This window comes from Leptodactylus fuscus, chromosome 4, assembly GCF_031893055.1.
Source record: "Leptodactylus fuscus isolate aLepFus1 chromosome 4, aLepFus1.hap2, whole genome shotgun sequence".
Lineage (NCBI taxonomy): Eukaryota > Metazoa > Chordata > Amphibia > Anura > Leptodactylidae > Leptodactylus > Leptodactylus fuscus.
The window spans coordinates 205425151-205450790 of NC_134268.1; the positions used below are offsets into that span (position 1 = coordinate 205425151).

Genomic DNA, 25640 nt, shown 5'->3' on the forward strand with positions numbered 1-25640 from the left:
TTCGCACCAGTTGAAGCCTATGTAGACCATGCTTGTGAACAAATCAATTCACCAGTCGGTATGACGGTTGGCTGTGCACTGTCCGAGAGTGGCTGCAGCAGGGCTGGTCCTGTTACCATAGCCTTTGGGACGCTCGACGATTCCCGTGTGGCCGTGGGCTCTCTTCTCCGACTCTTTGAACCCACATGGCCATGTGACCTTCTAGATCCAGAGGATGAGCCAGAGGAGTCCGATGCAGACATCTCCATACTATAGCCACAACGACGCCTTCTGCCTTGCCTCTGGGACCTAGCACTACGCTGACTTGGGGGACTCCCAGCGGATGATCCACTGAGGGATCTATGCCGGCTATGGCGGGGGCTCCTACTGTTATGCAGGGAGGTGCTGGACCTAAAAGATCTGTGTTCCTCAGAAATCCTGTAAGGGTAGTCATCCAAATGCCGGGAGTCACGAGACCTAGGGGACTTTCTGGAGAGTCTAGGCGCATGGGGCATTATAGGAGCATTGGGTTCGCATGGGGGGCAGCAGCTATTGAGCCCGAGTTGAACTTATCCCCTGCGGTCCTAGAATATTGGGCAGGGGCATGTGGGGGTAAATATAACTGTGTGGCGGGTGGGCTATTTGGGAGCTGATTAGGGGAAGGTGAAGCTATTTGCAGCTATCTGCTGGCAGCCATGTGCTGACCCCAGGCCTACCAGGCCCTTGGTCCGCTTGGCCTTTTGGGCATGTGCCCATTTGGCTACAGTGTCCGATGGCCGGCACTGTTTCCGCCTAACCACCATGCACAGGGGCTTTAAAGGAATCCTATCATTCACACACTAATTTTTCTAGGCACCACTTCGGAATAGTCTTAAGAAAAGCTATTCGCCTCCTACCTTTCGTTGTCTTTTCCGTGCCACCGTTTGACTACAATCCTGGTTCTCGTCGGTATGCAAATTAGCTCCCTCGCAGCACTGGGGGCAGGCCCCAGCGCTAATAGAAGCACTGGGGGCATTCCCAATTCTGCGAGAGAACTCTCTCCAGCAGCGTCATCTTCAGCCTCTTCTTCTGGCGGTGGCTTGCAACTTCTAGGCCTCGGGCAGAGCAGACTGTGCCACAGGCCACAAGAAAATGGCCACTTACAATACTGTGCAAGCAGCCATTTTCTCGTAGTCTGTGGGCTTGCGCAGTCTGCTTTGCCCAAGGCCTAGAAATTACATGCCACCGCCGGAAGAAGAGGCTGAAGAGGACGCTGCTGAAGAAGAGGAGGCGGCACTAGAGAGAGTTCTCTCGCAGCATTGGGGTTGCCCCCAGTACTGTCTGAGCACTGGGGCCCGCCTCCAGTGCTGCGAGAGAGCTAATTTGCATACCGACAAGAACCAGGATTGTAGGTAAACGGCAGCACGGAGAAGATGACGAAAGGTAGGAGACGAATAGCTTTTTGTAATGCTATTCCGACGTGGTACCTAGAAAAAATAGTGTGTGAATGATAGAATCCCATTTTAACCTTGCTGCGTGTAGGAGGGGTGCTTGGGGAGAGCTGGGCTGGTGGCCTGGCCTCACTGGACGGGCCGTATGCCCCACTGGCTGACTGAAGCCCCATGCTACTGGAGAGCCATGCTGTCCCTTTATGACTTACTTTATGTAGCAGCTGTTCTATGAGCCGCTGGTAGTGCTGCAGCTCCTGTGATTGCTCCATAGCTTGTGGTTAGAAGGTGGCAGGGCAAGGGTTAAACAGAGAGAGAGAAAGTGAAAGACCTCCCTGCCCTGCCCTGACTATGCCTACAGGAGGCCCCGCCCCCTCCCTGAGACAGCCAATGTAAGCCAGCAGAGGGGAAGGGACTCCTATATACACACAGCTGCCTGCAAGATAAGATGTGCAAAGAAAGACCTCCTTGGTAGACAAAAGCAATTTGCTAAGCAAAGCTTCCATGGTCTGACATATGGGCAGGAAACCTTCAGCACTCCAGCTGTGGTAAAACTACAACTCCCAGCATGCACACTTGCTCTGCTGTTCTTGGAACTCCCATGGAAGTGAATGGAGCATGCTGGGAGTTGTAGTTGTAGCTGAGCCCTGCTAACAAGTCCCTCCATAGGTCTCTGGTGCATAAGGTTTCCATCCTGTACCTATTATCACTCTGTGACTGTGCTCCCTAATACTAAGCCCCGCACCCATCCTCACCAGCCTCTCATTCTGCCACCCCCCGGCAGACTAGACACAGTCAGTAAATCAGAGGGACTGCAGTCACGTGATCCAGCCTACCACGTGACCGCTGTGTCATCACAGCCAGTCCTGCCGGCTCTCTATGACTCGTGTGACGTAGTCGGCTCCGCCCCCCATGCCGAGCTCCTGCAGCTGAACTTGTAAGCAGTGTTGTAGCCGGGCCTGGCGGCCACGTCTGCGGTGAGGAGGGGGAGGACATAGCGGCTGAGCGGCCTGTGTGCGCTGCTGGCCTGCAGGATGTGGCTGCCCGGGGCTCGCTGCCTTCTGCTGCTCCTGTGCTGCTGCTGCCACCTGTCCCCTACCTCAGCCTGGGACAGCGGGGATCTGGAGCTCTTTGACTTGGTGGAGGAGATTCAGCAAAACTTCTACCAGTTCCTCGGGGTGGAGCAGGTAATTGGGGTGATGGAGGGGCCGGCTCTGTGTACTGCTTACTGTGTGGCTGCAGGTTGTCACTCTCATGTCTGTGGCATCTGGTGGAGCCCATGACTGCGGCGAGCGGAGGGTTAAATCCAACCAACTGAGGGTTATATAGAGAGCGCGCTAGCAAAGTATGGGACCGCCAGACGGAAGGGGCCGCCGCCGTATGACAAGTGACGGAAGGGGCCGCCGCCGTATGACAAGTGACGGAAGGGGCCGCCGCCGTATGACAAGTGACGGAAGGGGCCGCCGCCGTATGACAAGTGACGGAAGGGGCCGCCGCCGTATGACAAGTGACGGAAGGGGCCGCCGCCGTATGACAAGTGACGGAAGGGGCCGCCGCCGTATGACAAGTGACGGAAGGGGCCGCCGCCGTATGACAAGTGACGGAAGGGGCCGCCGCCGTATGACAAGTGACGGAAGGGGCCGCCGCCGTATGACAAGTGACGGAAGGGGCCGCCGCCGTATCACGAGTGACGGAAGGGGCCGCCGCCGTATGACGAGTGACGGAAGGGGCCGCCGCCGTATGACGAGTGACGGAAGGGGCCGCCGCCGTATGACGAGTGACGGAAGGGGCCGCCGCCGTATGACAAGTGACGGAAGGGGCCGCCGCCGTATGACAAGTGACGGAAGGGGCCGCCGCCGTATGACAAGTGACGGAAGGGGCCGCCGCCGTATGACAAGTGACGGAAGGGGCCGCCGCCGTATGACAAGTGACGGAAGGGGCCGCCGCCGTATGACAAGTGACGGAAGGGGCCGCCGCCGTATGACAAGTGACGGAAGGGGCCGCCGCCGTATCACGAGTGACGGAAGGGGCCGCCGCCGTATGACGAGTGACGGAAGGGGCCGCCGCCGTATGACGAGTGACGGAAGGGGCCGCCGCCGTATGACAAGTGACGGAAGGGAATAGTGGTCTTTTTGTCCATCTTCAATCTTAGATGATGGATCACTTTCTCATTCTGGCTTGCATTGATGATCTGGCGCCATATGGTTTCTCTTGATTTTTCATTGCCCATTACTTAGCTCCCATCCATCCATGCTTTGGGTGACTACTACAGATCTCCATCACTCTGAGGAAGGATCTAGAGATGAGGTGAGATGTGGAGAGAGGGATGGCTCCTAATGTTAGTAAGACTGGCTAGACATATTAGATGACGGCTTTTTGGCTGCCAGCTCTCTTGCTTGACTTCCTCATGACGTTGCCTTGGAGCAGAAAGCGGCCGGCAGCCACCACTGACAGCTGTCTACAAGAGGAAGAGACCTGTTGCAATCCAACTGCCCCGTCCTTATCTCCCCCAGCAGGTTCCCTGTATGGAGGACCCCATATATGTCAGTCAGTCAGTTCCTTCAAAATCTGCAGATTTGGCCGACATAAATGTGTATTGTCCCCTTCATCTGATCCGTCGTATGTGACAGAAAAATATTTCTACAGCTATATTTTGTGCTGCAATAGATGAACTCCTTGGCAGGAGCGGATGGTCCTCTTCATAGTTCAGTGGGGTCCTTTGGGGTCCAATGTAATTCTGGAGCTAAGTGCAGATTCCAGAGGTGTCCTCTCCATCTGTCAGCCATGTATAAGCTATATATGATGAGAATACCCCTTTAGGTTAGATATCCGTGCGTATCCTACAGCAGGGTTACTTCTAGTCTGGAAGTCTGTCAGCAGAATAGAAAGAAGCTGTTGTGTACTGTATATAGAGCTGCAACAACTTGGGACGGCTCAGAGATTGAATTCCGCTACTTTCCTTTCTGTTGTACTATCAGTATATTCCTTAAAGGGGTTTCCAGTCTTGTGCAAATACAGATTATTCATTGTTTCCTATTAAGGTCATTACTATGTAAGTCTTGGAAAATCCTTTTAGTCTAAAGCCCCATGTAGTAGGCCACAGTAAAAAAAAAAAAAAAGCGCTGTGGGAGGGGGCAACATGGTGGCTCAGTGGTTAGCACTGCAGCCTTGCAGCATTGGAGTCCTGGGTTCAAATTCTGCCAGAGACAACATCTGCAAGGAGTTTGTATGTTCTCTCCGTGTTTGCATGGATTTCCTCCCATACTCCAAAGACATACTGATAGGGGGAAAAAAAATCGCTTTGGGAAATATTGTGGCGGCATCGCATCCTGGCTTTTCCCACAGCGCCTTCTGCCTCCATTATAGTGAAACCGCTGGCGTTTCCATAGGTATAAACGACTTGCTGCAAATTCCAGGAAATCTCAGCGTATTTGCTAATTGTGTTTTTCTGCAATGGGTGGATGGGATTTCTAGAATCTACTGTGCAGAGACTGTAAAGCACTGTTTTTTTTTCTGCTGCATTACCGTCAAGGCCAAACCACGATGTTTAAGCCACATAGGGCCCCTGGCCTTAGGCTAAGGTCATATCTTTGTTGGAGTCTGTAGGAGATTCTGCCTAAACTTGGTGGAGAGAAAAGTCCTGCAAGAAGGATTGGCGTAAATCTAGCGGACTCCATTATAGTCTACAAGTCCTCAGGTAACTGCTTTTTAGGTCCATGGGGACCCGAATGATGAAGAGCTGAACACTACTTGGGTCAGTCTAAAGTCGCATGTTACTGAAACATAGCAGAAAAAAACACGCTGTATTTTACATTACTAACAAAATTATTTAGATTTTTGCCTCATTCCATCCACATAATGTAGAAAAAAAAAACTATGCAGAAAAGCTGCAATTTCAAAAAATGGAAAAAAAAAAAGAAAATTTTGAAAACTTTAGCTGCAGAAATGTGAGCACATGGACAAAAATGCAGCACACGGACCCCATAATAGTCTATGGGGTCTGTGTGCATATTCTCCACAGCACCTGCAATTGTGTTTGGTATTCCATTCGGCAGGGTCCCCATGCGGACGGAATACAAACGTAGATGTGAACCAACCCGTAATCTATTTCTCTTTTGCACATGTCCTGCATCCCTTAACATACACTTCTATAGATACGTGTATTTTGGTACTTCAGTGTTTTAGCAGCCCCTCCAAGGAGGTATTCAGAAGTGAGCTGAGGATAAGTGTATTGAGGGGTATGAGTAAATTGTTAAAGAGGACCTTTCACCTCCTGGGGTACATGCGGTCTAATACACTGCTAGAAGACCGATAGTGTCCTGAATTTGGCTTTCCCGTTCTGCGCCCCCAGTGAAGAGCTATTGATGCCGGTACTGTAGCTCTTCACTGTCAGAAGGGGCGTTTCTGAAAGTCAGTCAGGAATGCCCGTCCTCACAGCAGCGCCTATTATTATGTACTGTGAGAGCGGTGAGGAACACCCCCGCAGTACTCGTCTATGGATGAGCACTATGAGGAGGGGAGGAGGTGTTCCTCACCACTGTCACAGTACAGAGCAATAGACGCTACTTTGAGGAAAGACGTTCCTGGCGCCCTTCTGACAGTGAAAAACTACGGCACCGATAGCTCTTCACCTGGGGCACAGGACTGGAAAGCCGATAGTGCGCTGCATTTAGCATACTGTCGGCTTTTTAACGGTGTATTACAGCACATGTGCCCCAGGAGGTGAGAGGTCCTCTTTAAACGTGATTATACTTTAATACTCAAACTACTTTTTCCAGTTATAATCAAGTTTGCATAAAAGAATATTACCAGTGACTATAAGGAAGTTTGTACTATATCCCATCCTATTAGGGATCTGTTTCCTATCCCACTTTTCAGGCTGTTGCTGTCTACATACAGATCTATGAAGAGGGCAGGGGGAGGAGGAGGCTGCTTGAAAAGACACACAGATGTTATACTGTTACTCTGCCAGTGAGAGAGGACTTTTTTGATACTGCTATATCTTCCAGATAAGACCCTTCTGCAGAGTCAACTCTTAGACTGGGTTCACATTAGCATTGAGTTTTCCGTCCTTTGGGTCTGCTTGGGGGCCCAAAAAATGGAAACTCTGTCTGCTTAGGAAGCGGTTACATGTGGGGATCCACGGATGTTATAGACTATAATGGGGACTGGTGGGTTTCTGCAGAAACTTGCGGAACTTTTCTCTCAGCCTCACTTAAGTGGAATGGAGTATTGAGTCTTGTACTGAGACACAAATGCTAGTGTGTACTTAGTGTTAGGCCGAGTTCACACGGGCACGGAATAGCGTATTTTGGTCCTGATTTTGATGCGGGAAGCCGCGTCAAAATTGGGACCAAAATATGCCTGCCACAACTGTCAGTTGAGGCTTCCCGCTCCGGAGTAGGCCCAAAATGAATGGGCCTAGTCCAGAGGGTGCTGCCGCGAGGTGGACGCCGCGCCTCAATGAGCCACGGAATCCACCTGAAGGAAGGGCAGCTCGCTAGCGATCTTCATAGACCACCATTGTGAGGGGTGGATTCCGCGCCAAATTCTGCCCCCTGTCCCCATGTGAATGAGTCCTTACACTGCACAATTACCAGACAACTCTTCACCTTCCCCTCTCCATAGAGTTCTGTGTGTGAGTACAATACAGAGATGGACCTCTATGTAAACAAACAGTGTAAGTGAAGATGAGGAGGACGACAGAGGCTTAATAAGTGGAGAAGGAAACAGATCTTTTTAACTCTATAGGGACGCAGAGTAGATTTTCCATTAATGCTCTGTGACTTTTTTCATGCTTGCGTTCCAAGATTCATAACCGTTTTATTATTTTTCTGTTGACATAGCTAAGTGAGGGCTTACCGTATATACTCGAGTATAAGCCGAATTTTTCAGCACAGTTTGTGTGTTGAAAAAGCCCCCCTTGGCTTATACTCTAGTCAAGCGAAAAAATATTTTTTTTTTTTTTTTTTTTTTTTGGGAGGGGGGGGTGTCTATGACCAACCGCAATAGTTATGTATAGAATCTGCCATAAAATAGGGAGGGGGGAGCTTTAAAAATAAATAAATAAAGTAAATAAAAGTTGTAAATCCCTCCTTTCCCTAGAATACATATAAAAGTAGAAAATGACTGTGACACACATAGACATTAGGTATCCCTGTGTCTACTGAATATAGGGGATCTGCAGTGCTCCTGTTCCGTCGGGAAGGGGTTAATAGGAGCACTGCAGATCCCCTATATTCAGCCAGACTGAATTCCAAGAGGGGGGAAAAAAAACCTCAGTCCTCAAGCTCAGGGAAGGGGCAGACAGACAACCAAAACACCCCCTCCCCTTCCCAGCACCTACTGCACCCAAAAACTCCCATCATTTTAATTTTTGACATTTTCCAGTAGCTGCTGCATTTCCCCCCCTCGGCTTATACTCGAGTCAATAAGTTTTCTCAGTTTTTTGTGGTAAAATTCGGGGCCTCTGCTTATATTCGGGTCGGCTTATACTTGAGTATATACGGTACTCTTTGCGGGACTAGTTGTACTTTTGAAAATGTACAATTTTCCTGGGGTCACTGTATTCTGACGCCTATAACTTTTTGTTGGTGATTTGTTGACGGAGAAAAGTTGTACTTTTTATGGTCCCAATGTTTTCTGTGTATGGCTTTTTAATCACTTTTTAATTTCTATTTATTGGGGAGAGAGAGGTGACCATAATGTTGTTTTGTGCATTGTAGTGTGTGTATTATTAACCCCTTAGCGACCCTTGACGTAACTGTACGTCATGGGTCGCATGGGGATGTATGGAGCGAGCTCACACGCTGAGCTCGCTCCATACACGGCAGATGCCGGCTGTATAATACAGCCAGGACCTGCCACTAACAGCAGCGGTCGGTGCCCGAGCCGATCGCTGCTGTTAACCCTTTACACACTGCGGTCAAACGTGACCGCAGTGTGTAAACGGCGCCGGCGGCATGGGCGCCGCCATGTTTCCCCGATCGCCGCCCTCCTGAACGTCACATGAGGGCGGTGATCGGTTGCTATGACAGCCGGAAGCCTATTGAAGGCTTCCAGGCTTGTCTCTGCACGAGATCTATTAGATGATGCCAGAGGCCAGAGGCATCGTCTAATAGAAGTGCTGGGATTCTGCTATTCACTGCAATACTGTAGTATTGCAGTGAATAGTATGAGCGATCAGACTCCCTAGGTTTCAAGGTACCTAAGGGGTCTGATCATAAATGTAACAGAAGAAAAAAAAAAGTTTTTAAAAGTATTAAAAAAATAAAAAAAATATAAAAGTTCAAATCACCCCCCTTTCCCTAGATCAGCTATAAAAGTAATTAAAGAACATTAAACATAAACATATTAGGTATCCCTGCGCTCCAAAATGCCTGAACTATTAGAATATTAAAACATTTATCCTGTACTGCGAACGGCGTAGCGGCAAAAAAAATAAAAACAGCCAAAAAGCGTTTTTTTCAACACTTTGCCTCCTATAAAAAATTGAATAAAAAGTGATCAAACCATCGGATCTTTCCCCAAATGGTATCAATAGAAACGTCATCTTGTCCCGCATAAAAAGACACCACAACCAGCTCCATACATGGAAATATTAAAAAGTTACAGGTGTTAGAACATGATGACACATTTTTTTTTCTATTTTGCAAAGTTTATCATTTTTTTAAAAGTATCAAAAAATTTCAAATACTATATAAAGTTGGTATCACCGCGTTTGTACTGACACGTAGAACACAGGTAACATGTCATTTGTACCAAACAGTGAATGCTGTAAAAATTAAACCCATAAGAAAATGGCGCAAATGCATTTTTTCTCCAATTGCGCCTCATTCTGAATTTTTTTCCAGCTTCCCAGTACATTGCACAGCATATTGAATGGTGCCATTACAAAGTACAATTTGTCCCGCAAACAATAAGCTATCATGTGACTCTGTGAACTGAAAAATGAAAAAGTTATGGCTCTTGAAATGTGAGGAGGGAAAAACGAAAATGCGAAACCAAAAAATGGCCTGGTCCTTAAGGGGTTAATATTATTATTATTATTATTATTATTATTATTATTTTTATGGTGTTCACTGTATGGGATATATAATGCTATATTTAGATAGTGTGGGGGGGCTTATGCACACATGGTGATGCCTATTTTTTTATGTTTGTTTTTTTTGTTTTTGTTTTTCTTGTCCCAAGGGGTCTTAAAGAGGACCTTTCACCATTTTGCCCACAGGCAGTTCTATATACTGCCGGAAAGCTGACAGTGCGCTGAGTTCATCGCACTGTCGGCTTTCCCGTTGTGGGCCCAGTGTGAAGAGCTTACGGTCCCGGTACCGTAGCTCTTCTATGGTCAGAAGGGTATTTCTGACACTCAGTCAGAGACGCCCTTCTTCACAGCACAGCCTATCGCGCTGTGCTGTGAGAGCCGGGAGGAACGCCCCCTCCCTCTGCTCGCAGTACTCGTCCATAGACGAGCATTATCAGGGAGAGAGGGGGGAGTTCCTCCAAGCTCTCACAGCACAGCGCGATTGGCTGTGCTGTGAAGAAGGGCGTCTCTGACTGAGTGTCAGAAATACCCTTCTGACCATAGAAGAGCTACGGTACCGGGACCGTAAGCTCTTCACACTGGGCCCACAACGGGAAAGCCGACCGAGCGCTGAACTTAGTGCACTGTCAGCTTTCCGGCAGTATATAGAACTGCCTGTGGGCAAAATGGTGGAAGGTCCTCTTTAAACCTTGGATCTCAGATCCCAGGTGCAATGGCCTTCTGGCTGCCGTCGCAACCTTTGGGAAGGAGGGGGGCTCTATTTCTGCACCTCTGGGCAGTGGTTTATAACTGGAGTAATGCTTTAAACCTACATAGCTACTTTGGCGCCATCCACCATACATTTACAATGTCACTCAGTTTACAGCGTTAGGATGGAAAGCGCCATCTCCAGCGAGTGTGTGCTGTAGGTTATAGCGGACTTTCTAATAGCTTTCTTTCCATGGCCGCATAGGCCTGCATTCACTTTGTGTTTGTATTTATTTATTTGTTTTTTAATAAAATATATATAAGCTCCTTTTAGCAGATCCAATTAACCCTTTAGTGACTGGCCTCTTTTAGGCCTTGATGGCTAAACGCAATTTTTTAATAAATTTTTTTTTTAATCATACCAAGACATAGAGCTTTTTTTTTTTTTAATTTTTCCTTCAATGTTACTGCCTGAGGACGTTGTTTTTTTGCAGGACATGTGTTAGTGTTTAATGACACTATCATGGGGATAGATTTACCTAATTGATTAGCTTTTATTAACTCTCAGAAGGAATAGAAAAAAAAAGTGCATTTTTGCCATTGCTGTTTTTTTTTTTTTTTTTTGCTAGAAATTTTGCTCCATTCACCGTGCAGCTGAAACAGCACCTCTCATGTCCTTTGTAGATTATAAAAAGTTCCTGCATTCATGGTCGTATCCATTGGTAACTGATCAAAACAAAAGATGTCACCACTAAGATGGTTAGAGGAATTTTTTTTTTTTTTTTTTTTTTTTTGAGAATACCATTGTATGTGTACGGTGGTAAAAATAATAAAAAAATGCCTATTTTTCTCCTCCAATTCCACCCCATTCTGAATTATTTTCCATGTTCCCAGTACAATGTATGGAATATTAAACATTATCAATACAAAGTATCCTGCAAAAATTAAGTGCCCATATGGCTCTAGGAAGGAGAGTGAAAAATTGGTGTGAGTCAACCAATAGTAGGTGTAAATTTTCTTTAGTTAGTGTGTGTTGCCATATGTATCATACAGTCCGGAGCACCGTGTTAGGTTTTGGTGAGTTTTAGTAAATGTGGGTGATTATTTTATTTCTACAGCTTTATAACCAGCCGATGAAACGTAACGATGAAGAGCCGAGACCTTCCCGTTATCGCTGTAGATAGGTGTAGTTGGTCCGGAGGTGAAGCTGCACTTTTCGTCTATTCTTCCTCTCCACCAGTTGTGACTTCCTAAATGTCTCAGTAATTTATATAGTACGGCTGAGATATTTGTATTAGTCACTTCGGCAGCCCTTGGTTATTAGCAGCCGCCTCCTAAATCCGTTCTCGACAGTTCCCCATTGAATACATTATAAAAGTTCTTAATTCATGTCTTGTGTGTTGGAGCGATGCTTAGTCTGGTAACTCTCATAACAAATTGAAAATCAATAGCGTGTAATAAAAAGAATTGATGTCTTCGCTGGCCATTCACCGGACCTTACTTAGCTTAAAGGGGTCCTATATGCTCCTCTTAGGCGACAGTCCTTATGGGATTAAAGCTTTCTAGATGGTTTTGTTGGTTAATGCCGTCCCTCCGATTTAGGATGAATGTTCAGATGTCAACATTTGCGATCTACGTAACTTTACTCGAAGATGAGACCGGAAAGCTGCAGTCATGAAAAAAACAAGGTTGTAGTTCTGCCTACGTTGAAAAACCAATGGACCTCAAAGACTCTAATGCGGTCCGTCGGTGGTCCGCCATTTATATACTGAAACCAGTGGAGAGTAAAGTCCTCCGTGCATTTTCAGCGGTTTTTGCACACTTGTGAACCTCGCCTTAGGATTGGGATATAGATATGCAGCTGTCGATTGCACCCATTTTTGCACCCAGGGCCTGTGACCTGTGATGTAGACCCCCGAAAGGACCTATGGCCTGGACCATTAAATACTGCCTTGGAAACTGTAATGTCGGGTTCGCACCTGTGCCCGGTCTCTGCTTTGCGGGTTGCCGTTTTCTGCCCGAGAAACTGGACAGGAGACTTAAACAGGCGGTCAGTTTTCAAACACCTTCACTTGAATGGGTTTACAAAGTGGCCGCCCGTGAGCTTCTTCTGCTCTCCGCAGTGAAACATGTTTTTTTTTAACCGGACACAAAGTCGGACATGCAGGACTTTGTGTCCGGTTAAAAAAAAAAACTTTTGCCACGGAGAGGCGCAAGATGCTCATGGGCGGTCACTAACTGCCGGGTTTCCGTCTCCTGTCCAGTTTCTCTTGCCGAAGACGGAAACCCACAAAGCGGACACTGGGCGCAGGTGTGAACCCGTCCTAACAGATAATCATACCTCCCAACTTTTGAAGAACCGAAAGAGAGACAAAACGTGCGGCGCGCGGTGGCAAATGTAGCCCCACCCACTTTTGTGTTGACTCCACCCATTCTCATTAATTTTTCATGTGCCCACACACAGCATAATCCTCCTACAGTCACCCGTAAATTATATGTCCCCCCTCTATCTCTCCCCCAGTTTCATATACACCCTTCATCTGCCCCCAGTTTCATGTCCCTCCATCTCTGCCCCCAGATTCATGTCCCTCCATCTCTGCCCCCAGATTCATGTCCCTCCATCTCTGCCCCCAGATTCATGTCCCTCCATTTCTGCCCCCAGATTCATGTCCCTCCATTTCTGCCCCCAGATTCATGTCCCTCCATTTCTGCCCCCAGATTCATGTCCCCTCCATCTCTGCCCCCAGATTCATGTCCCCTCCATCTCTGTCCCCAGATTCATGTCATCTCCATCTCTGCCCCCAGATTCATGTCATCTCCATCTCTGCCCCCAGATTCATGTCTCCACATCTCTGCCCCCAGATTCATGCCATCCTCTTCTTCATCTGCCCCCAGTTTCACGTTCCACCTCAGTGTACACATTACACTTACCTTCTCCTCGCTCCCCTGCCGCTTTCTCCGCTCCTCTCTCTCGCGCACAGTTGTAGACACGATGTGATGTCATCACATTGCGTCTAAACAGCCAGTAGGCGACGTGCAGCGGCGAAGCGAGGAGCTGACCTGTGACAGCTCGTTGTTTTAGCAGCGTATGTGTTCAACTCAGATCTGCGTCCTCCAACCGGGACCACGGGACATGTCACCGGAATCATGAATGTCCCGCGGAAATCGGAATGGTTGGGAGGTATGGGTAATAATAGTATAGGCTGTTGATAGCTTAAAGTGTGGTGCTGTCTAAATACTGCTGGTTTTGGAAGTGTAGTGTGTTGTGGCGGAGAAGACACAATCCTTGGTGAAGGAGTCACTGTCTCTACAGCTCAAATAGACTTTAGTGGAAATAACCACATGCATGCTCAGCCACCTCTCCCATATTGGGTAGTAAAAGGTCAGACCCTAGGGGTGTGGGTATGTCTATTTACCACTACTGGCCTTACTCCAGGCCTGTGTAAAACCACAAAAAATCTTAGTCCTATATGGAGCATGCAAAAAAAATTAAAAATCCCTGCTACTTGCACTGCTCCTGTGATCCCTTGTTGCATGTAATACCTGCACACTGTCACTAGGCTGTGCACAGCTCACAGATGTGTTAGAACTTCACCCGGCTGTGGGCACCATTAACACTTTCAGTGTGTTGTTCCTGACCTTACCTAGCAAATGGGTTTTGGAGGGGGTGTAGAAAGGTGTTTTCATGGAGCCTCCTGACACCAGTGTTTGTTGGAGTGTCTCTTGTAGCCGGTAATATGGGTGCTCGGGGAGATGGTGACCTTTCAGTTTACATAAGTGATGTTAACAATTGGCGTATTAGTGTTACATGGAAAGATGAATGTTGTTGGATTGGCGCGTCTCGAATGCTTTTAGAATGGAGCGCTTACATCTGTTTATTTTGCGCGGTACGGCCCAGGCGATGTACAAGTTGGTAATGACAACACTTTTGTCCTGGTTTCTTTAACGCTCAGGTTTTCCAGCGGAGACACATTCCAGTGTTAATAGCTCTTGAGATTTAGTGTTAATGCGTTTCAGACCCAATCTGGGCCAACAATATTGTCAACTCATTACCAAGAAATCCATTCATTGTGACTTTGGGGGTGGATGTCAGCATGATAGAGATTGTCGAAATAAACGTTTGTTTTGTTTTTTTAATTTAAAGACTTCCAAGTCTGACATTTCTTTTTATATTTCTTAAGTTATTCTTCAAAAACAGAAAATATGAGGCTTTTTTTTTTTTCTGGGATAAAAATATTGAAAACAAAAACTTCATTAGGAAGCTTCTATTCCAACCTGTCTGTGGGTGTGTTAAAAATTAATTATCATTATTATTATTATTATTATTATTATTATTATTATTATTATTTTATTATTATTAAAATGTAAAAATTTTTAAAGTGGGGGAAAAAAATTACCGTACATACTCGAGTGTAAACTGAATTTTTAAGCACAGTTTTTGTGCTGAAAAAAAACCCCTCAGCTTATACTCGAATCAAACAAAAAATTATTATTATTTTTTTTTGGGGGGGGGGGGGGGGTGGTCTATGACGCTTTAAAAAAATATTTAATAAAAAAATAAAGTAAATAAAAGTTGTAAATCCCTCCTTTCCCTAGAATACATATAATAGTAGAAAATGACTGTGACACACAAACACATTAGGTATCCCTGTGTCTGACAGTGCCCGGTCTACTGAATATAGGGGATCTGCAGTGCTCCTGTTCCATCAGGAAGGGGTTAATAGGAGCACTGCAGATACCCTATATTCAGCCAGGCTGAATTCCAAGTGGGGGGAAAAAACTCAGTCCTCAAGCTCAGGGAAGGGGCAGACAGACAACCAAAACACCCCCTCCCCTTCCCCAGCAACTACTGCACCCAAAAACTCGGCCATTTTAATTTTTGAAATTTTCCAGTAGCTGCTGCATTTCCCCCCCTCGGCTTATACTCGAGTCAATAAGTTTTCCCAGTTTTTTTGTGGTAAAATTAGGGGCCTCGGCTTATATTCAGGTCAGCTTATACTCTAGTATATACAGTACACCTGGCGTATTTTATGCTGGTCTTGATGTTCCCTGAACCAGTGGAGGGTTCTCTTAATTCAGTATGAGGCTGAGCATCACACCCCAGGCCCAGAAAAGTGGCGTGACCAGCGCAAAAACTACAGTTGTAACTATTTTAGTCGTAAGTGGCATTAGTCAAGAACCACAAATCCAATACTTTTTGGCTGTAGGGGATTTGAGGAATTTCCCCCGATGTCTTATTTTTCAAAGAAACAAAGATTACACACAATTGTATTTGTATGCGACTGATCCTGTGTTATCAGGTGGTGATATCTCTGGAAATAATACAGGGAGGACTGTGATCCTGGAGTCGTATGAAGGAATCTCCTCTTTCATATGACACCAGAACCATTGTTCAAAGTTTTATAGTGCCTGGGAGTGACCTCTCCAGCCTCCTCTTCCCTGTATTATAAAAGACCCTTCTCCAGTGTTCAGGTTTAAGCCTCTTCCAGACAACCATGGCCGAGATCGGTGTGCTGTCCGTGTCTTTTCTGGATAGCACACTAACCCATTCATTTCTATGGACTCATACACATGTCCGTGAATTACATGGTCATGTGTGCGGCCTGACCATCCAGGCTGCAAACTATAGAACAGGTCCTATTCCTGCCCTACTGTTCAGCCCTCCTATAGGGGCCTCGGAAGAACAGGAAACACATGGGTGACATCCGCATGTTCCCCGTACACCACCCATGCCTTTAAATCATTGCTGGCAAGAAGCAAATGGTGGTCTGCAACCGGCCTAAGGCAGAGAAAAATAAAGAGGGGATAGAAGTGAAATTTAGTCTCGGATTTCACACTAAGGTGCAAAGATTCATGTGAATCTCATGCCCACTTGCGTTTCAAACCGGCGCGGTTTATAAAAAAAAAAAAAAAAAAAAAAAAAAAATTATGGCTTTTAGATGGTGGGGAATAAAAAACAAACCAAAGAAATGGGAAATGTGCTAATGTGGTAAAAGTAATAATTTGGTGGATCTCAAGTGGTAATCTACCAGAAATTGAAATCTACGCCAGCTAGAGGCTGAGCCATTTTTTGTACCAGTAAATTTGAGTGTGAAGCCCCAATCCCTCTCTGCCCGCTTTTAAGATAAATGGCAAGTATGGCACAATTGGGAAGTAAATCGCAATTTAAAGGGGTAGTCCCATCACAAGGATCCTATCTATACTGCTTGTTAATGTGGATGTAAGACTTTTCCTAAATACACTGCTTCAGCAAAACTCCTTTGTTTGTCCACTATATTACTTTATTCAATTTTTTGTGGCCACAGCCCTGACCTAGCTGCTCCTGAGTCAAATGATGTATCTGCTGCTCTCAGGGGGGAGGAGGGGCTAAGTGCACGGGAGCGAACCTGTGTATCTAGCTATTCCTGTGTCTACACCACATGACCTAGGTCCTGCACTCAGATAGAGGAGCTGCTTTCATTTCTTCTGTTCTCCCAGTTATCAGGCTAGCGAATTCAATTGTGTTCATTATGGCAGAGACAGGCAGTCTCTGTATGTAACACAGAATGGAGTTGCTGCTGCCTGTACTTCATAGTCCAATATGGGTGGGCGGGGCTACACGCGAATTTGGGGCGGAGCTAAACGGCAGGTTGCCTGTGAAACCCCGCCCACCAAATGAGGCAAGAAACCAGGAAGAAAGAAGATTTTACAAGAGTGAAGACTGCTGAGTATGTGAGGTGGGAATACCCCTTTAATGTCCAGGTGCCAAAAATTGATCATTTTGATTTTCTTTGTATGACTCAGCCTCCATATACCATATATTCTCGAGTATAAGCCGACCCGAATATAAGCCGAGACCCCTAATTTTACCACAAAAAACTGGGAAAACTTATTGACTCGAGTATAAGCCGAGGGGGGGGGGAAATGCAGCAGCTACTGGAAAAATTTCAAAAATTAAAATGATCGGAGTTTTTGGGTGCAGTAGGTGCTGGGGAAGGGGAGGGGGTGTTTTGGTTGTCTGTCTGCCCCTTCCCTGAGCTTGAGGACTGGGTTTTTTTTCTTCCCCCACTTGGAATTCAGCCTGGCTGTATATAGGGTATCTGCAGTGCTCCTATTAACCCCTTCCTGATGGAACAGGAGCACTGCAGATCCCCTATATTCAGTAGACCGGGCACTGTCAGACACAGGGATACCTAATGTGTATGTGTGTCACAGTCATTTTCTACTTCTATATGTATTCTAGGGAAAGGAAGGATTTACAACTTATGTATTTTTTTAAAGCTTCTTTTTTTTCACTATTTTATGGGAGATTCTATACATAGACCCCTCCTCCCAAAAAAATTTTTTTTTTTTTTTGCTTGACTCAAGTCTAAGCCGAGGGGGGCTTCTTCAGCACAAAAACTGTGCTGAAAAACTCGGCTTATACTCAAGTATATACGGTACTTCCCTTGTACAGCTCTGATACAACTTGTTGCCTCCATCCAGCACTAGGGGAGCTCCGTGCATAGGAATTACTGTAATACAGCAACCACTGAACCCAGTGGAACCTGTAAAAATCTCCTTACACTCTGCTCTCTTTATTGGTTACTGCATGGAAATACAGTGAATCGGGAAGTGGGCGAAGATGATCGGGTCAAGAAACAGGAAATGATCATGAGCCCTGGGCCCCTCTCTCCATGGGCCTTTATAGAAGTTGTGTAGTGTGCCTGCATGGTATCTGCCAAACCTTCCAATTTCAATGGTTTGTGGGTTATAGGGGCTCCCCGAATGCACATGTTGGGAGAGATTATGAGTGGACAGGTGGATTTCAGGGATCTGATCCTTTTGTTGGCAGGCAGATAACACCTTACTAGAGGAGTCTGACTGTGTCTTTCTCCCACCTTAGTACACATGAACCACTCGGCCAAACATCTTTTTTTGGGGGAGCCTTGTCCAGAGAGCTCTCGGCTGATGGCTATCTAATGTGTATGGCTGACAGAAGAGAAACTAGGGGAGGGGTGGAAAAACCAGCTAGCAAGGCTAATGGTAGAAGAGCGCGTATTAGATAGGAAATGTTGTAGTAGTCTAGGCGGGAGATGGTGAGGACATGGACTGGCATTTTTTGTGAACTTAAGGTTGTGAAAAGAGCAAATCCTACAAATGGTTTTGGCAGGGGCTACATGATCGACTTGACATGGCTGATAGTATAGAGACAGACTAGCAATATAACCAAGAACCCTCTGTGTGAGATCCTTGCACCCATATGTCCGCACGATCAGGTCCAGAAATCATGTAGGTTATCATTCTGCCTGTAGTATCCTGGTGTTGTACGTTTGGTAACCAGCGATAGGATTCCCCCACCTCTCTGGACTATGTCAACATGTCTGTTTCCTTCATTTTGTAGATATTGCCTGTACGGCTTTGTCCTCCTTCTCCCCTCCATCTTCTCCCATTGACAGGTTAATCTGTAATTCATTTAACTCTAGGAAGGGCAAGTTATTTAAATGATGGCCCGAAGACAAGTCTCCTAGCCGTGTCTCCATTAAATGTAAACAATGGCCGCCTTTGCGGTCTACACAATTTAGGTAGCTGTATAATTTATTGACTCCTTTTAACAGACTGATACGTTGTAACGGGGAAACAAGCTCGGCGGATTCTTTTAATTCTGCAGGTTTTTTCTTTCCAGGATTGAATTGGTAAAAGGGCGTTCTTTGTGATGTCTTCAGATGCGCGCTTCATTGGGAACACTTGAGAACCATTTCTGATAAATGACTGCAGGCCGCATCCATCAAAGCTAATGCACCTTCTATGCCGGATGCGTTCCCTGGATTGGCTCCTGTAATTACTGAAGGAGACTTCCCGGCCCATCCTCACACCTTTCTTCTGCTAAATACCATCTGCTTTATTTCCTGTCCTCGCAGGTTATTCTTGTTGAATGCGCCCGGTTATGGCCGATTGTTGATATTGCAGAATATTTTAGTATTGTGGAATATTTTAGTAGTGGGTTCCCCATCTTGGCGATTAAATTTTTCATTTCGCTCTTGAGACCATGAGGTGTCTAAATACTCATTATGCTTACATTTATCCTTCTCAATCCACCTATGTGTACCTATTCGGTTTGGCTAAGTGTGCGTGCGTACAGTAGGAAGAGGGGAATAAGCTGCGGCAAAAAATCTAAAATCCAATATTCCATATCGTCCTTTCCACAACACGTGCAGTCAGCTAGGGTAGGGCTCACTATGTAATACATATGTACAAAATCCAACAGAAATTCTATTTTCTGCTATGTTATTATAGGTTATCAGTATGTGATCGGTGAGGGGCTCAACACCAAGGACCCCCCTACCGATTGGCTGTTTAAAGATATTAGGACAAACTTATGAAAAACGACCTGAACCAGAGGAGGGGGCACCTGCACGATTTGTGATATAGAGTGGGGCTGATGTCCCTGTACACCCTCGTCACAAGCCCTTTTTGGGAAAGTTATGTGGGCAGTGCAGAATGGAGAAAAAGCTGCATTTTTTTGCTCAAAAAAATTGCTAATTTTTTTAAGCCTCCCACACCATGCTTAATCAATCTGCCCCACTGTATCATTAGGTCGAGCACTACTGCTTCCTCACTAGATACTAAGCCTAGCACCATACATTGTAGGGCTCTGCTTGGTACTGAAGTTCTGCCCCATTGTCTTGAATGACACGGAGCTGGAGCTGTACCATATGACGACTGAACATGATGACATCAACACAGGAAGCCACTGTGCTCATGAGCACGGCAACTGCAGACCTTTTGGGGTTCCTGGGTGCGGACCCCCACTTATAGGCCATTGGCGTTCAGTCCCAGAAATTCCCATTAAACTTGGAGACATTATCTTGCTCGACACGTACTCTTCCATAAAGAGGTGTGGTTTTAGAAGGGGCGTGGCCTAAAGCATCTCCATTATTCATCATCGATCTGAAATGCCCAATTAATCGCAATTTTGATTTAGTTAATGATTGCCCAGCCCTACAAATACGGACCGATTCCCCGTCTTCTCTCTCTCTCTCTCAGGCTAAGGCCCCACATTGTGGAAATGCAGCTTTTTTTTTTTTTTCGCAGATTTTGCTGCGTTTTTTTTTTAACCAATTTAATTTTAATAATTTTTTTTTTTAAATGCAAATTTTAACTAAATATATATATATATATATATATATATATATATATATATATATATAATTTTTTTTTTTTTTTTTTTTTTTTTTTTGGGGAGTGGGGTCTATGACCAGCCGCAATAGTAATGTATAGAATCTCCCATAAAATAGTGGGGAAAAAAAAAAAAAGTAGTTTTAAAAAAATATAATAAAGCAATAAAGTAAACAAAAGTTGTAAATCCCTCCTTTCCCTAGAATACATATAACAGTAGGAAATGACATAGGTATCCCTGTGTCTGACAGTGCCCGGTCTACTGAATATAGGGTATCTGCAGTGCTCCTGTTGCGTAGGGAAGGGGTTAATAGGAGCACTGCAGATCCCCTATAGTCAGCCAGACTGAATTCCAAGTGGGGGAAAGAAAACTCAGTCCTCAAGCTCAGGGAAGGGGCAGACAGACAACCAGAACACCCCCTCCCCTTCCCCAGCAACTACTGCACCCAAAAACTCCGACCATTTTAATTTTTGAAATTTTCCAGTAGCTGCTGCATTTCCCCCCCTCGGCTTATACTCGAGTCAATAAGTTTTCCCACTTTGTTGTGGTAAAATTAGGGGGGGTCGGCTTATACTTGAGTGTATATATATATATATATATATATATATATATATATATATATATATATGAAATAAAAAAAAAATTAAATAATGCAATTTTTAACTTTTTAGCACTCTTCCTAATTTTATTTTCTTGAGCTTTGAGTGGGTTTTTTTTTTTTTTCAGTATTTTTTTGGATGTCATCTTTGTGAAAAGACTTGTATTTCCTTATGTTTTTTTTAATGTATCATTTATTATATTTGCTGCTATAAATATGGCTTTTCGAAAATCTGCATGACACTAAAATATTAAAACCTTTTAAACTCCATTAACAAAGTATAAATTATACAATGCTACAATAGTTTATATATATATATATATATATATATATATATATACTGTGTATATATAATAATAATATCAGACAGATTAGAGAAATTTCCACATTTTCCCAATGATCACCTTACTGTAGTATTGGAGTTGGATGATTTATATTAAAATAAGGGCCTCTAGATGGAGCTTCAGCACTTCCAAACATTGCACACCCCCTCCCGTCTCCTACATAAGGAGGGAGGACATTTATGTCATTCAGGGCTAGCTGTTTTACACAACCTTCTGGGCTGTGAAGAGTGCTTTGGTTTTTGTTTTGTTTTTTTATTTTATTTTTTTAAAATCAAATATTTATTTGTCAAATATCAACTTATCTGTGTACAAAGTTTTTGTTACGACAAAGAAATTTCTATACAAAACAAAAACACGTCTTAATTGAACATAGAATTGACATCACTTTATAGGCAAAGTGAGAAATTCCAAGTAATTCCTATTAATTGTGCGCATGTTAATTTTCTTAGTTTTGAGTATACATTTATAATTTTGTCATAACCCTAAAAATATTTTTGATACTAGTGAAAAAATTCTAAATTCTCATTTTATTTATTTTTTGTCACAGCAATTTGACAATCGTTACTTATTTTTGGTTTATTTTAGCTTTACAGTGTAAAATTCTAGAATTTGAATGGATTGAAATTAAAAATGAATTTTATGACATTTCATTCTCTGCAAAATATTGAAAAATAAAAATAATTGTTTTACGGCATCTTTACTTTATAATAATAACTATAAAAATATTTTTGTAAGAAAAGATTACGAAACTACTTTGATTTCTTTTTGTTGTAGTGTTTTGTTTTTTTTAGCTTTTTTTAAAAATTTATTTCCCATAGCCAAACTCTGCTTAAATTTTCCCTATTGATTGTTTGGTAGGATAATGATCAATAAATAATTATCAATAAATCAGGAGCCGTTTCACGCTACTTCTGATCCCTCCCTTGAGTTTTTGGTGGCTATAATTGTAGAGATTTTATTACTACCATATTCCTTCCAATAAAAGTGATGTCCAGTGATATAGTATATACCATATTCCTTGCCTTCAATATTTTTTTTTTTTTTTTGAGGGGTAAATGGAAGTTTTGCAACACAGGAGACTCGCATCTTATGTCTTAAAATATGGATTGTTTAAAAAGCTGTTTTTGTATTATTTACATTGTCCAAAAAGGCCGTAGAAAATCGTAACTAAAAATGACTTTGATTTTAGGATGCGCACAGTCCTATGTGTGTATTGTCAAAGAATCGGACCAACAACCTTTAGCACTGGTCCTAGGTGTCTTGTCAGTCCGTTATATGACGTGCGAATAATTGTAATATCAGAGTGGTTAAAACCAAAAGAAATTAAAAATGTTGACATCTCAATGGTCCATTAAAACGTAGGGTTATAATGGAGAGAACTTCTACAGGCGTGCACGTCTTTATACCGCTTTCAGCAGTGAAAGGGTAAAAGAGATGGCCGAACTTCTGAGATGTATCGCGCAGGTATTTCTAATAGAATCAGGGACTGGAAAAATAATCCAAAATCCGTAAGGCTGGAAGAGAGACAATAGCCTGATACTTAATTATCATTGGGGTCATTGCGAGCCTCTTATATACCCTCTGTTTTGTTTTTTTACTTTTTTCTATATGTTTTTTGTTTGAATGGAAACCCTATTAAAGGAGAACATTTGTCGATGGTATCAAAATAAATCTCTGCTCTTCCCCCTAAGTGTGTTCTTTTATTAAATAAATAAAAGTTTAGCCTTTTTTATAGTATTAGTTGCCACTGATGAACATTTTTCTTGGTAAATCAGGTGAAATTTTAGATTCATTTAGTGTTTGTTATAATCGGTTTTTGTTTTTTTGTATATTTTAAGTTTTTATGTTTTTGTGGATTTTGCTGAAATTAGACAAATTATGGAATTTTTATACTGTTAAAAATTGCCGTCCTCTGTTAGTATTTTGGCACGTGGATAAGGAGGTTTTTTTTATTATTTATTTAGATTGATGTAGATTGCAACACTGTGCCAAAACAAAGCCCATCAACAGGTTGTAGAGTCTAAGACGAGTGAAAGTAGATTTCATGTTGAAAAAAAAAAGTGAACAAATTTTAAGTATTATATATGTCAGAAAAGAAAATATGAAATAATGGTTGTATCACGGTATCCGGCTCGCTGCGCGCTCTGCTGTGTAATTTCTGTGACTCGTTACAGCTGTAGTCGGATGTTCTTCCATTACGTCATGGTCATGAAGAAACGATTTTGTATTAGTTTCAGTATCCACATGGAAGAGCCAGTGACATTCTGTTCATTTCTATGGCACCATCTTTACAACACCAGTTGGCTTCAGATCTCAATGGGTCTTTGCCTAGAATGTGATGGGAATCTGAGTGTTGGCAAAAGAATTTGGGTGCTGTTTACAGAATAGCAGAGCGCTCTTTATGGAAATCAGCAGGAGGCCGAGCGCCCAGATCCCTTTTCACTGGATTTCCCTTTTCGAGGAACAAATCCACCTGAGTTTGCATTTTCAGTGTGAAATCAATTTTTCATCCTTAAATATTTCTGTGCAATTTTTTTTATTAACCCCTCCCCCTAAAACTAATAGTTTACCAATAGTTTAATTTTTAAAAAAATTTTAAATTTTTTTTTTTCTACTCCTGTGTATTCCCCTGAGCAATAACATGGTTTGTTTTTCTGCTTTTAATAATGGTTGAACTGTTTGGCTGGGTTTGTAAGGATTTAATACTGGATATACATTGTACGTAGTGGGGAGATTAAATATATGGAAAATCGTCCACAGTCTGATCAGATTTTACTTACAGGTTTGGACGGTACGTGTGTGTTTTACAATGTATACCCCAGCACATGCTTTATTGTAGGCCATGACAACATTTACTAGTATGCGGTATCTAGTAACAGATCAGTAAATGTATAGTCTGAGATGTAAATTGTGTGCTTAATTAAATATAATAATAATATTTAGAATATATTTTATTTTTAATTTTTTATAAAAATTTTTTGTAAATTAAAAAATCCTAGCTAGAATATATGTAATTTTTAAATTTATATTCAATTTTTTGAAAAAAAATTTTTATTTAAAAAAATCTATAAATAAAAAATCCTAATGAAAAAATTATATATTAATATTTATAATTTTTTTAATTATGATTTTTCAAATATATTTAAAAATTTCAATAAATTCATAATTTAAAAAAAAAAATATTTATATATAATTGCTTCATTAGGATTTTATTTTTTTAAGTATTTTTTTTTTTTCAAAAAAAATCTCTCTAAATACTATATATATATATATATATATATATATATATATATATATATATATATATATATATATATATATATATATATAAAATATAGTATGTGTATTTACACACACACATATCAAGCCAGGCAATAAAATTAAGCATTGCAACCGATGTTGTAAAATCGTTTTAAAGGGCCAGTTCTGCCAGGAAATTTTTTTTTTTAATTTACTAAATATTTTCAGATATTTTTTCCGACTTGTATAGTAAATAAATACCGACTATATCGTATAGCATATGCTTTTGTATTTTTAATATATACAGTAGTAATAGATTCCATGTGGAATTTCAGTTCTGTTTTTTTGTTCAAGGAAACCCAAGCCACCCTGACCGGTGAGAGTAAAATCCAATGTCTAACCCTCCAATGTAACCCTCTTAGCTTTGTCTTATGGGGGGATGAAAGCCAGGCATTCCTAAGTTGTCTGTATGTCTTGTAAAGATTCGCGGGTTAATAAGTCTCTGAGTGTAAAGAAAATAATATCTGCTTTACAAGGGGTAAGATATGATATTCTCGGAGAAGTTGGGAAGAAAGTGAAATTAGGCTGAATAATTGTTCATTCATGTGGGTCTCTGGAGCTTGTTCCCTGATGTCTCGAATTACATCGCCTTAGGTCCTGTGCTTGGTTGGCTATCTCTACATCTTAACAAGGCTCTGGGAATTTCAGCTTCTTTACAAAAGTTTGCTTTGTGTTCCCTCATCTCCCTCCCACTTCTTCTTGTTTGCAGGATGCTCCAGCTGCTGACATCAGAAAAGCCTATCGCAAGCTCTCCTTAACGCTGCACCCCGACAAGAATAAGGAGGAAAATGCAGAGACTCAGTTCAGACAAGTAAGGCCATAATATCGCTCGGGAGCCATTATCCACTTTTTCTTGGCTTTTTGCTTTATTTTTTTTTTATTTATATAGTCAAATTTTCTAGTGATCTAGTCGCAGATTTCTAATATAGAGGTGAATAATTTTTTAAAAAATTTATTGACTTTTTATTTTTTCTATAAATTTTAGACCTTGGTAGTCATCGTAGAACTTTTTTTTATTTTTTGGTTAAACACTGGTTTACTTTCTATTGTTCTAGTTGGTTGCAATCTATGAAGTATTAAAAGATGAGGAGCGACGAGCGAGGTAAGGACTGCTTGCGTCTGC

The 25640-nt window shown here is 42.9% G+C and overlaps 1 protein-coding gene across 1 annotated transcript in view; it reads left to right on the top strand.

Annotated features, from left to right (window-relative positions):
• The first annotated feature begins 2321 nt into the window (after positions 1 to 2321).
• Positions 2322 to 25640, top strand: part of DNAJC1 (DnaJ heat shock protein family (Hsp40) member C1) — a 97398-nt gene continuing 74079 nt past the window's right edge. Inside the window, exons 1-3 of the mRNA XM_075271732.1 lie at positions 2322 to 2593; positions 25227 to 25328; positions 25573 to 25619. Of these exons, the coding sequence (XP_075127833.1) occupies positions 2441 to 2593; positions 25227 to 25328; positions 25573 to 25619 (302 nt within the window). The 5' untranslated portion in view covers positions 2322 to 2440. The remainder of the gene's footprint in view (positions 2594 to 25226; positions 25329 to 25572; positions 25620 to 25640) is intronic.